General features: G+C 33.2%; 1 protein-coding gene across 1 annotated transcript in view; it reads left to right on the top strand.

Annotated features, from left to right (window-relative positions):
• LOC106475285 (carbonic anhydrase-related protein 10-like) overlaps nt 1-13179 on the top strand; it is a 145010-nt gene that overhangs the window by 100832 nt on the left and 30999 nt on the right. The window contains exon 4 of the mRNA XM_022380953.1: nt 3219-3413. Coding sequence (XP_022236661.1) covers nt 3219-3413 — 195 coding nt within the window. The remainder of the gene's footprint in view (nt 1-3218; nt 3414-13179) is intronic.

The following is a 13179-nucleotide window of genomic DNA, read 5'->3' as shown; positions in this document are numbered from 1 at the left end:
TCTCGGATGACTAGAGCAACAATCTTATAATTATGAAATATATGTGTGAAAAGTCATTAATGTAACTGGAAATGATTTAGAACATAAGTGCTTATTATTGTTTTTATAAAAATTCTTGTCCAGATTTGGTAAACAAATTGACGAATTTTTCTGGGGTTCGAACTGTTTGCTGCCAGAAAAAGTAATAATCCCTCTCACAGGAAGCGTTATTAGTTTAATGAGAACAATTTTGAAAGTAAAATCGATCACTGGACTTAAACCGAATTTCCATAACATATGTGATATAAAGCTCCACAATCATGCAAAGTGAAGTACAGCTCTTTACTTAGTTGTCGGAGGCTTAAAATATTCGTGGAACTTTCTTAAGAATGTTTTTTAACGCACATGTGTTTGCTGCATTAAGAATAGAGTGCATATATTGTAGTTGAGCCATTGATCAATACCTATTGTTCCCATTAATTAATAAATTGACAGCTACTCTTTGTAGGTACACATATTTAAATACTTACAAATTTATGTTTACAATGTGCATTTTTTTTTTATTCCTGTAAACTCCCAGTGGAGCATAGAGCCGTAACAACACCTCACCAACGGAAAATTGTTGTTGCAGTTACTTGTAGCAGGTTGGTTTTCACGGGGTGGAGTTGCTAGCCCCGTGCCCAACTTTTTTTATGATTTAATCTCGCAATCTGGGGGTCGCGGGTTCGAATCCCCGTCACACCAAACATGTTCGCCCTTTCAGCCGTGAAGGCGTTATAATGTGACGCTCAATCTCACTATGCGTTGGTAAAAGTGTAGCCCAAGAGTTGGTGGTGGGTGGTGATGACAAGCTGCCTTCCTTCTAGTCTTACACTGCTAAATTAGGGACGGCTAGTGCAGATAGCCCTCGTGTAACTTTGCCCGAAATTCAAAACAAACAAAACAAACCATTCTCTCTTATAGTTTTTTAAACATCCTTAAAAAGTACAGAAGCTATTTTTGTCTAATAATCGTCACTTTACAAACCTTATACACAAAACTACATTGTGTAACTGTGACATAAAATGTAAAAAAATAAACTCTTTTTAGTATGAATCAAGCCTATAAACGACACCGTTTCTCTTAGCTGGAATATGTGAATCAAATGGCAGCAACTCTAACGGACAATGAGGTTTTATGTCCAGTTTGGAGAAATTAATTGTTAGCAGTATTTCTACTGGAATCTCTGTAGTGTAACTAACGGAAGGAAAAGCCATTAAGAACACCATTCAAATAATTCCTGACAATCTTTTCAGACTTAGTTTCCCATTTTAGCAGAAGTAAAAACTACCATTTTCTCTCTATATAGTTAATCACCTAGCGCAAATTTTCGTTCTATTTTTATTTGTATATCTAAAGCACATCTTTATCTTATCCAGGTTTACAACATTTTTCCCCCTCATCTCATACAACAGCTGTATCTTCTAAATCTTTCAGTTAGAGCATTTTTTTGTTGATAGTGTGTGAAACTGAGGTCTTCTGGTTCTTTATGAACTAAATGTCATTGTCGATTATTTTATTTTGTATATTATGAGCAACATTTATTTCTTTGAGTCAAATATAACAACATTCCATTATTGTAGATAAAATAATGGGTTATTTCAACCAACCTTTCAGTATTATGACTTGAATAAGTTCTTTTTTTTGACATGGAGTAATCGGTTATGTATTGCTTACCAGTCGTCTCCAAGAACATTAAAAATTCTAAACAGTTAAAACTTTTAGCGCTAGTTGTTTCTTTGTAACTGTTGAAGTTACGGTACATAACAAGCATATATATACTAGTATGATAACAATATCTTGCCCTACAACAAACTCCGAATGAGAGATGTGTTTAAAAGTTTCCCAATGAAAAATGAACTACTGTTGAGCAGATAACGTAAAGATGTTCTAGAAAACGGACGAAGCAACCATTTGATTTTGTCAAATATCCCACTTTTTAGAGCGACATTTTTAGGTTAACTCTAAACAACTAAAATATTGAATAAGAAATTCAACAGAAAAAACTCTTCTTGCCATAGTGCGAAACTACGTCATAATACATAAACGAAAAAAAAACCCTAGAGAGGAATAAAATCTGTCAAAATATACAAATTAATATAAACATATGGTGATATACAAATTGTCATAATATGTAAACCAAGAAAAAAACCCAGGAAGGAATAAATCTCACAAAATATCCAAATCTATAAAAACCTAGGGAACTGTGAAACTTAACATAATCCGCAAATCAGTTAAAAACTAGATAGTATTTGTTTGTTTGAAGTTAAGCACAAAGCTACACAATGGACTATCTGTGCGCTGCATACCACGGGTATCGAAACCCGGTTTCTAGCGTCGTAGGTCCGCGGACACACCGCTGTGCAACTGGGGGGCAACTAGATAGTGTTATTAAAACTGAAGTAGGTGTAAACATACAAATCAACTAAAACCCGGAAGGCATAAAATGCTCATATCACGCAAAACCATAAAAACCTAGAGAATATGTAAAATGTGTAAAAACTATATCATAGAGCGAATCCCTAACAAAAGCAGAGTAATGCCAGAATTGTATTAATTAATATTCAAATCAATAACAACTACAAAGTAGTGTGAAAGTGTCATTACGTGTGAATCTATAAAAAAAATAGTGTAATACGTTAACAGTATGTGTCAACAATAACGGAGGAAAACGAGTTGTATTAGCCATAATAATTTGTCAGCCAACAAAATCGCAGAGAATAGTACGTAACTCAACAAAAACATAACACACGTGTTCAATTATCGTGTACTGTGCAAAAATAAATGAAAAATTAGGAGTATACTCTCAAACTTCTTTTATTAAAGACTCAAAGAATATTCTCAAACTTATTGCATTAAAGCCTCAAAATATCCTCTCAAACTTCTTGCATTAAAGACTCAAAGTATCCTCATTTTCCCTAGAAACATATATTAATTCCGGATTACATATATGACAGAAATAATGAGCAAATTTTCACAATTGTTAAAAATCTTAATATCATTGCGACTCCATTTACATGAATTGTATGTGTTAATTGCAAAGGATTGGGACTCCAATTGATGTGTTGCTTGCAAAGGATTGCGACTCCAATTGGTGTTGCATGTGTTGTTTACAAAGGATTTGCGACTCCAATTGATGGATTATATGTGTTGCGTCTAATAGTTGAACAAATTGTCTTTTTTTTTTTTGTTCTTGATAGGTGAGCGGGACCATCCGCAATACTGGCCACAGCATTATATTTGACGCCGACACGACCCCCGAAGTAGCCGTAGTTAATGTCACCGGTGGTCCACTGTCATACAAGTACCGTTTACAACAAATCCACATCCATTACGGACGAGAAGACAACAGAGGCTCAGAACATATGATCGGTGGATACGCGTTTCCTGCTGAAGTAAGCTAATGATGTTTCTTAGAAACACTTTTCTGTAAATATGTACCACATATTTTAAAGTTCTCATAATAACTGTAACAATAATGACCCCCAAACTCTCTGTGTTGAAGCATACTCTTCGCAGGAGGTAAATTTTTGCTTTAAAATTGGAATTAAAAGCTTTGAGTAAGTTAAAAATAGTATACCACTATGAATATGTTCAACAAACCCTTTATTTTAATGGCCTGGTGGTAAGGATACTTGACGCGCACTGTGAAGGTCTCGGGTTCGAATCCCTGTCACTCCGAATATGCACGTTCTTTCAGCCGTGGGGGCGTTATAATGTAAGTCAATCCCACTATTCGTTGGTAAAATGGTAGCCAAAGAATTGGTGGTGGGTGGTTTTTGACTAGCTACCTTCCCTCTAGTTTTGCACTGCTAAATTGGGAACGGCTAGCGCAGATAGCCCTCGTGTAGCTTTGCACAAAATTCTGAACAAACAAATCTTCATTTTATTGAAGAGTGCCACAGACAGATAGGGACGACCTGGGGCTGGTTGGCTACAGGGATGGTGTAACACAATGTCAATAACTGTCATATGCTGAAGTTGGTAGCCGTGATATCATGACCACTAACACATCCAAACATGCGTCACTTGCTGTTGTAGTTTCAATGTGATCGGAAGCCTCTGTTGTGTGCAGGAGTAAAAACTGATATTTTCACATACATAAGTAAATATTTCTACTGAATAAATTTGTTATGTTATATTAAATACTTTGTCAAGATAATTTAAGTTACGCATTATTTAAAAATGTATTATTTCGGTTATATAATGGTACATAAATTTGTTTGATAACTATGACTGGGACAGCACGCACAAGTCATTTCTAGCAAAATGGCGACTTGGGGCACGTTGATACATTTCACGCGTGTTAACCAGCACCCATTGAGAAATTTGCACGCATTTTTTATGCTCTTAAGCCAAAAATAGATATATTACAAAAATGTTTAAATTCATTTTGGTTATTTTGAAATAATCTTTAAGTATTGGAAAAAAATTTACAAAAATTAATTAAAATTGTTGCAAGTCCCTCATTACATTACCCTGTGTATTAACTTGCCCCTTACTCGAGGTAGATTGATACACAGTACACCTTCTTCAATTATGTTCATTTCTGAGAAAATTATAAAAGCGGTAAGAGATTTGTTTTTTGCTATGTAAGAGAAAAATATGTCTAGTTTATGCTGGTTTTTGTTTGTTTGGAATTAAGCACAAAGCTACACAATGGGCTATCTGGGCTCTGCCTACCACGGGTATCAAAGCCCGGTTTGTAGCGTTGTAAGTCCGCAGACATACCGCTGTGCCACTTGGGGGCGTTTATGTTGGTATAGAGATTTTTTTATCTTGATGTTCACATATGACTTGTATTTAAAAATTCAAAAGGTGAGTTATCCAGCCCCGGTCTCCCCTAGTACGATTCTGAAATGAAACGTTCTGTAAAATCTGAAATCGACTTATTTCTTTATAAAGTATACAATACTGGCTGAGAAAGTTAAAGCATATAAACGCTATACTAAAAACCTCAGAACATTTGAACTTTTTACAGGTAAAATAGAGCGTTTCTCCTAGTTAAAAAAACAACTACATATTCATTCCATATTTCGTAAATTAGATTCAGTTTATTGTTTATTTTATTATTATAAACTTTTATATTTATAAAAACATAAAACTATCGAGATTACTTAATCCTGAAGACTGACAAAAAATTATATTTAGTATTAATATTCTTTCTATAAGTCAGAGAACATGAATAAAATTGGATATTCTGTATACAAGTTAAACTATATATCTGTTTAATATTCATGGAACAAATACTTAAAAATTATACTTCTTAAAGTAATAACGTCTTACGTTGGAATGAATTTCTTATGATATCTTGCATAAGTTTTAACATAAAGAGAATTTTTGTTAATGCGATGCTGTAGTTTTGATTATTTCTACTTTAAAACACCTTTTAAGGCAGATATCTCATATATCAGTTATCAGATCAGTATTGAAACAAATCTTATTACTACTGGCGAAATACCCACATTTCAGTTCATTAGTATATAAAAATCAAAGAGAAAAAACAAAAGTTTTTCATTTTCTAATTTCATAATGCTAAAATTATACTAAACCAACATTTCAAAATAACACTTTACAAAATGATGACTTATTTAGACAACAGTTTAAAAATTAAACAGTAAACTGCAAGAATAAAGGATCTACAGTAGCTTAGAAGTGGCTGCACGAATTCAGTGCATATTCATAAACTTAATATCAACACGGTTTTAACTGAAAGATATTTCACTAGACGACACTCCTTTTTGTTGATCAGTTATGTTATTTATTCAACACAATTTTATATAGAAAAGTTTGTGTAATTCATATGTATGGAGAAGAGAAGACTAACTCTTAATACATTAGTTACATAAATCTTATAAGCGATATTATTTAATTTTGTAACCTATACATATTACAAGCACTGAGTGATAAAGTTTCTATGAGTCACTGAGTTTTGTAGCAATACATATTGTACATAACTCTTACATGACGTTTGATGTTTACAATAAAAACAACATCTTCCCAATGCTACCTTGAATGTTTCTACACCGATTAAAGCACTTATTAATAACTAGCAGTTAGATCGTCGAACACTTGTTTTGCTTCTAAGTTTGTTACTATTGCAAGTAAAATGCGAGAGCTATTCTACTTTAAACTGTTCTTAACATCCCACATAATGTTGATAATCACGTGACTTAAATTTGATTGTGGTTCTCTTCCGCAATGGTTCAATAGTTTAATCGGTCGCTAGCGTGTGTATTTATAAATCACGGCAACAGCTGAAGTTCACTCTGATGATTACGTGTCAGGTAAGTACTTCAATAAGCAAATCAACGCTCTTTTAGCTGTTAGAATGTTAATTTGTGAGGTAATTAGTAAGTTTGCACGAGATCAGCTGCCTGTATATCAATCACGTAAACTGATTTACAAATTAACTTAAGTTAAATCTGATCCTAGCGTTTCAGCTTCTGAAGTGTGACAGTGAGTAAGCTAATCCAGATACTTTAACTAATATCACTTCGCAGAGTAACGAAACGTTAAATCTAAAGTTGTGTCTTTCTAGTAATTTACTTCTGCTGGGGAGAGTAACAAGAAGTTTACGCTTACGTGTTAGCACAGGATAGACATATGCTAGTATTACACCTGCTATCTCCTGTATAATGTGGTAAATACAATTAGTTGTCTACGCTAGTAGCATATGAATTAGTCTCATTAATAATAATGTTCGATGTATTGAAAGCAAAATAAATTTAAAATGCATTTGTAAGTGATCTAATATTTTATTCACCGCTAAAAGTTCTAGTATAGCAAGTAAAACATAAGTCGTCTGTTGTATGCATGTCGATATAATGTGAAAGGTTAATGAACGTTTAATTTGTTTTTATCTTAATTTCACTAAAGATTAAATTTATTATTTGCAAGTTCGTTTAAAGTTTTAATAACTAACTTTTAATCTGCCGTTACTGCATTGAGTAAGTTAGTGTTATTGTTTTAATGTAATTTAAACGTGGAATGCGTTAACGTAAAAAGAAACTTGCAGGCTGGAGGAACACCAACTTTAGTGTTGTAATTCTACCTGTAAGTTTATTTTCAAGTTAACATTATTGATGACAGCAGTACTGAATTGTATTGTTACAGCAGATTAAACGTTCGATTAATTATTAAAGCTCCAAATGGATTTAAAATATAGTTAGTGTGAACTTTCTTATTAGTAAATTAAGTTATAGCTATATTAATTAATCGAACGTTTAATCTGCTGTAACAATACAATTCAGTACTGCTGTAATATAGTTAGTGTGAACTTTCTTATTAGTAAATTAAGTTATAGCTGTATTAATTAATCGAATGTTTATTCTGCTGTAACAATACAATTCAGTACTGCTGTAATAGAGTTAGTGTGAACTTTCTTATTAGTAAATTAAGTTATACCTATATTAATTAATAGAATGTTTATTCTGCTGTAACAATACAATTCAGTACTGCTGTAATAGAGTAAGTTTGTATGAACACTCTTGTTAGCAAATTAAACTATAGTTTTATTAATTAATCGAATGTTTAATCTGCTGTAACAGTACAATTCAGTCCTGTGTAGAGTAATTTAACGTTAAAGCTATTGTTAGTAAAGTCAGGCAGAGCTTTAATTACTAACAAAATTATTAATGAGAGTTTTTTTGTGAAAGTGAGATGGAGTGAAAAATGATATGTCAACCAAATTTTATTTGTTAATCTATATCTAGTGCCGAAGAGGCCTTTCTCCTGATACCAAGGTTGTTTTGACCGGCTAGGATACAACAGACATAGCATACTGGTTCAATCAAGTTACTGTACATTACAGATAGTTTTACTATACGTGTTTAGTACCTTAATTAACAAACAAAGTTTAATTAATTGGGGCGGTGCGGTTATGCTGAGCCTATTTTACACTATAATATCTTATTAATCAACTAGTAGTACCATATTTTATTTAAATCAAACTAGCCATAGGATATTAGGGCCACGCGTTTTTGGTGTAGCAAATCATAACAAAAAGCACTTTTATCAGCATATGACGTTTCAAACAATAAGTCAGTTAATTTATTTATGCTATTCATATTTCACTACAATACTGTTCTTGGTTAATTAACGCAGTTATGCTATTAAGTTTTCACTATAACATTGTACTAGGTTAACGACGCTTTGCATTTGGTATTTTACAACCTTACTGCCCAAGGTTAGTTAATGTAATTATGCCATTAGTATTTCACTATAATACTGTACTAGGTTGACGAAGTTATGCTGACATTTTATTACATTACTTCCCTAGGTTAATTAACTTGATTATGCTATTCGTCATTCACAACACTATTCTTAAAGTGCTTATGTTACTAATATTTCAATACAAATGCTACAGTGAGTGGGGTGACGTTTAATTTGGACAATATTTTAATCCATTCTACACCGGGTTTTCAGTATTCTTTGCAGAGAAATGACTTACGTCAAACAACTGAAATCAATTCATAAGCACTAAGACGATTTTGAGAACGTTTTAGCATTTAAATATAGTACTATAACATGCTACTTAACAATACATTCTGTTACTAAAAGTTGCATATAGGTCAAGTATTGTATAATCTGCATTTAGTGCGTCAATATAGTTTGTATGGAATTCGTAGTCCGGATTACTATACAAAATCAATGCTGTATTCGTGGAATACTTTTTGGGCTCGTGAACATTTGATTCAAACTTTCAAATTTTTGTCAAGCAACGATCAACAGTAGTCTATTCTAGTAAAATAATCATATTATATATAATGTTGTTGTTATTTAGTATATTTTGCAAAAAATAAGATAATATGAAAACACACATGAAGTAACAAATATTTTAGAACAAAACTGATATAGATATGGAAGAAAATAAACAATTATAATTTCTGTAAAACTACGTACATTTCTAGCAGCATAAGAAGAGATGAAATCACGTAAAAGTAGTATCGAAGTGAATCGGAAAAACAAGAACTTAAATTAGGACTTTATGTAGAAACTAAACGATCATTAATAAACAACATACAATCGAGACATCAATGTAAAAACAATTATATCGTCTGATATCACAATACTCACTTATCTAATAATGCAGAATAGCTTGATGATTTCGTTGTAAAATTAATTTACTCCGAATGGAGGAAATATCTTATCATTTTTAATATTTGAGGCCATGAGAAATGGAGAAAACGAGTTTTTCTACCATTAAACAATTTTTTTTCTGTGAATGATTTGAATCTTTACTCTCCCATCTCACAGAATAAATATGATTGAAATGAAAAAACTCAACCTTCTGAGAAATATTCAAATTCAATAACAATAATTCAGGTTTTAATTAATTTATTAGTATCATAAAAGCAACAAAAATAGTATATTTTACTTCAACAATCCTACAACAAGTATTCCTTCTAAGCGCCCCCCAGTAGCACAGCGGTATGTCTGCGGACTTACAACGCTAGAATCCGGGTTTCGATACCCGTGGTGGGCAGAGCACAGATAGCCCATTGTGTAACTTTGTGCTTAACCTAAAAAACAAACAAAAAACAATCAGCATTTGATTTATTCACTCCAATTACCCCTACTGTTTTTTTCTCCTCTGCTGAAGTAGCATCTACATTTTTTTACTATAATTCATTGTACATCTTATGAGTCTCAAGAGATATTCAGACACTAAAGGATATTGAGAGGCCATTATCTATTATTTTTGCTCGTAAAGGTTTAAGTGGGGATAACGCAAGGATATTTGAATGTAATATCTAGTGAATCACTTCAAAGAATTTTTGACATCTACTTGTGATTAATATGCTAACAACTTTAAACTTACAGTGAGGGTTAACAACTTTAGTACAAATGTTGGTAAAATTCTATGTGAAATGTAAACGAAATGTAATATCTTCTGTAAAGAGTTTTCATTACAGTTTTCTGTATATACTGTATTTGAAATAATCATAGAAACAGTGAAGGAAAAGGATAGGGTAAAATGCGGTAAGACGGCCATCTTAACTTTGAATGCAATTTGACAATTCAGATGAATGCCATTAAAAGTAAAATATCTTAAAATGAACCCTACTTTATTATAAATGTTATTTATAGATAATTTTTTGAAATAATGCAATTCTTGTGACTGGGGCCGTTTTGCCTATAAAGCTGGATAAAATGGACCTCAAGATGAGGTAAAATGGCCCCAATTTAACTCATTGTTTGTTTGTTTTGAATTTCGTGCAAAGCTACACGAGGGCTAGCTGTGCTAGCCGTCCCTAATTTAGCAGTGTAAGACTAGAGGGAAGGCAGCTAGTCATCACCGCCCACCGCCAACTCTTAGGCTACTCTTTTACCAACCAATAGTGGGATTGACCGTCACATTATAACGCCCTCACGGATGAAAGGGCGAGCATGTTTGGTGAGACGAGGATTCGAACCTGCGACCCTCAGATTGCGAGTCGAGTGCCCTAACCACCTGGCCATGCCGGGCCTTCACAGAGAGAGACTGACCGCCTTATATCACTTTCCCCCTGTAAATGCAAATGCAATAGGAATGCCTCTCTTCTATCGTGAGAAGAACTAATGTATCAGAGTACAGTCACATGTTGATAGTCTGCAGTGTAAAGGATTCAAATTCGATGACGAGGAACCTACTTTGAGACTAATAGTGCTTGGAGACGGCTTGAATGGGTAATGAAGAAAAACTAAAGTTGTTCTTCATTACCCATTCAAACCGTCTCTAAGCATTATTATCGTAAATGATCGTTATCCAACTAATGATGATAAAAAGATCCGAGCTAATATGAAGCCTATAAAAGTAAAGTTAGTCATATTATGGCAGGGGGGGCTGGCATAGTCTGGAAGTTAGGGTACTCGACTCGCAATCTGAACATACTCGCTCTCTCACCTTTAGAAGGCATTATAATGTGGTGCTGAATAGCTGCCTTCCTCTTGTCGATCACTTCAAAAATAGGGGTAGCTAGCGCAAATAGCCTTCGAGTAGCTTTGTGTAAAATTCAACAAACAAACTATACTCAGTAGTAGTAGTATCATGAATCCATTCATGACACTCAGGACTTAAATACCACATTATAAACATTTAGAAGTTAAAGTTTTGTTTGTTCAGGGATACCCCACGAGAACAATTGTGAAAAAACTCCATATTTCAAGAAGAGCTGTATGCAAGAGTCTGAAGAGGATACATAAAACTGGTGATACAATTTGATGAAATGCTTAGCTCCGAAATGCTTTGGATATTGGTTTTTAAGTGGATTTTATCCAGTGGGAAAAAAGTACTGCTAATAATTAAGGTATTAGAGAAAACAACAACAAAAGTTTTTAAAAGTGATGTAAAGTTTGGTTGTTGTTAAGTGCAAAGCTACACAATGGAATATTTGTGCTGTGCTCACCACAGGTATGGAAACACAGTTTTTACCATTATAAGCTTTCAATCACTGAAGGCGTGGTGTTAAGTAACATAAGGTATGTTTTTTATGGGATAAATTATGTCAAGTACAAATCACACCAATGATTTTGTTGTAAATACAAATGTGAATGTTGTCTCAAGCTTATTGAATAAACTTATTACTAGCAAATCATAACAAAAACAATTCTATTAGCACTATTGGTCTCAATAGACATATAGCTGCTCGAAATACGTCACTGAGAAGAAACCAGATCAAACTATTGAAATGGGAATCAGACCACACACAGTGGAATGAGTAAGATGGATACATGTACTCTTTAAGGTTAATACATCATTGTTTGGTAATAGTTTCTTCGATATATATATATATATGGGGGGAGGGTGTTCCCTGTGTATCTTTTTTACGAATTAAAAACTTAAGTACTTTTAAATCAAAGAAAAATCCAACTGAAATATTACAATATATATATATATATATCATAGCTTTTGTCACACATACCGCAGCAAAAAATAAAGTATTTTTAGGTAATTTAAACTACTATATTTCATTTTAAAAATTACAAAATTTTAAAAGGTAAATGGAATGTCAGTACTTGATATAACTAGTGGCATGTATAGTTTCAAAATCTCTTCTACCACGCAGATGATAAAATTACCCAAGATTCCATTTATTGTTGTCTTCAAATGGTTCTAGTTCACGGGTTCCTGACATCGAACTAATTAGGTTGATGTGACTTCAAATCACAGTGATTAATTTGTCACAGTCAAGGTTCTATTTCTTAAAGTCAGCCAATTTATTTCACTTTACAAAGTAAAAAGATCTTTAAAACTAAAATATTTGTTCCAGACGCTGTTGTCACAACCAGCCAATCAAGAAGTCTCAAAGCAATGAGCTCAGGCACATTTAAATAGAATTGATTACTAGATGTATAATTCGTGGTATGAACTTTTAACATCCAAATCTACTGTAGACTTGCTAACATGAAATATCATCTTGGCTGCTCAAAATTAATCCTTGGTCCATTAAAATTTGGGCAGCCCAGAACCGTCATCTGAATCTGTTCGTAAAATTCTGATACAGCTTCTGAGGGGCGGCAGGGATATAACCCAAAGTCGTACTGCATTCGGTCCTACTTTGCAAGATGTGGACAACTATTGGTGGCCGATTTTAGTATTAGAATCTAAGCTGTGACAACATCAAAGAGTGCTCTACTCATTATTAAGATCTAGCGACGAGATATTACACCTTCCGAAAGCTTGTTGTTTCAATATTTTTTGGCATATAGTATATCTGTGTCTATAAGTAAAGAGTCTTTATCGAAAATCTATCGGCCACAGCCTTGTGGATACCATATCCCATTGTCTGTATTTACGGTTAAGTTTGTTATTATAGTGTACTTTAATTTTCCAATTACCACCTTCTGACATCCGAATGTGTGAAAATCTCGTAAGAAAAGTCACGTAGTATGTTTTCCACGTTCTTGAGGGTGCTGATCTAGGATCATGAAGCTATTGATTCTTTAAAAACATTAATGATTACAAAATGATCAAAGTTCTCTTGGCTAATCAAGGAATGGGGTAGATTTGTGATGAAATATAGAAAATATAGTCGAGACTTGTGTCTCTAAAAAGTAAGTGTAAGTATTAAAAACTAAGAATATGTTTGTAAATATGTATCATAATGTGTATGACGAACGTTTGTGAAATAAAATTTACAGTATCCTATTCTCAAGCTTCCTTTGAAGATATAATAA

Source organism: Limulus polyphemus, unplaced genomic scaffold (genome assembly GCF_000517525.1).
Source record: "Limulus polyphemus unplaced genomic scaffold, Limulus_polyphemus-2.1.2 Scaffold6, whole genome shotgun sequence".
NCBI lineage: Eukaryota > Metazoa > Arthropoda > Merostomata > Xiphosura > Limulidae > Limulus > Limulus polyphemus.
Note: the sequence above shows the minus strand (reverse complement) of the source record. Positions and strands in the feature narration are given on the sequence as shown.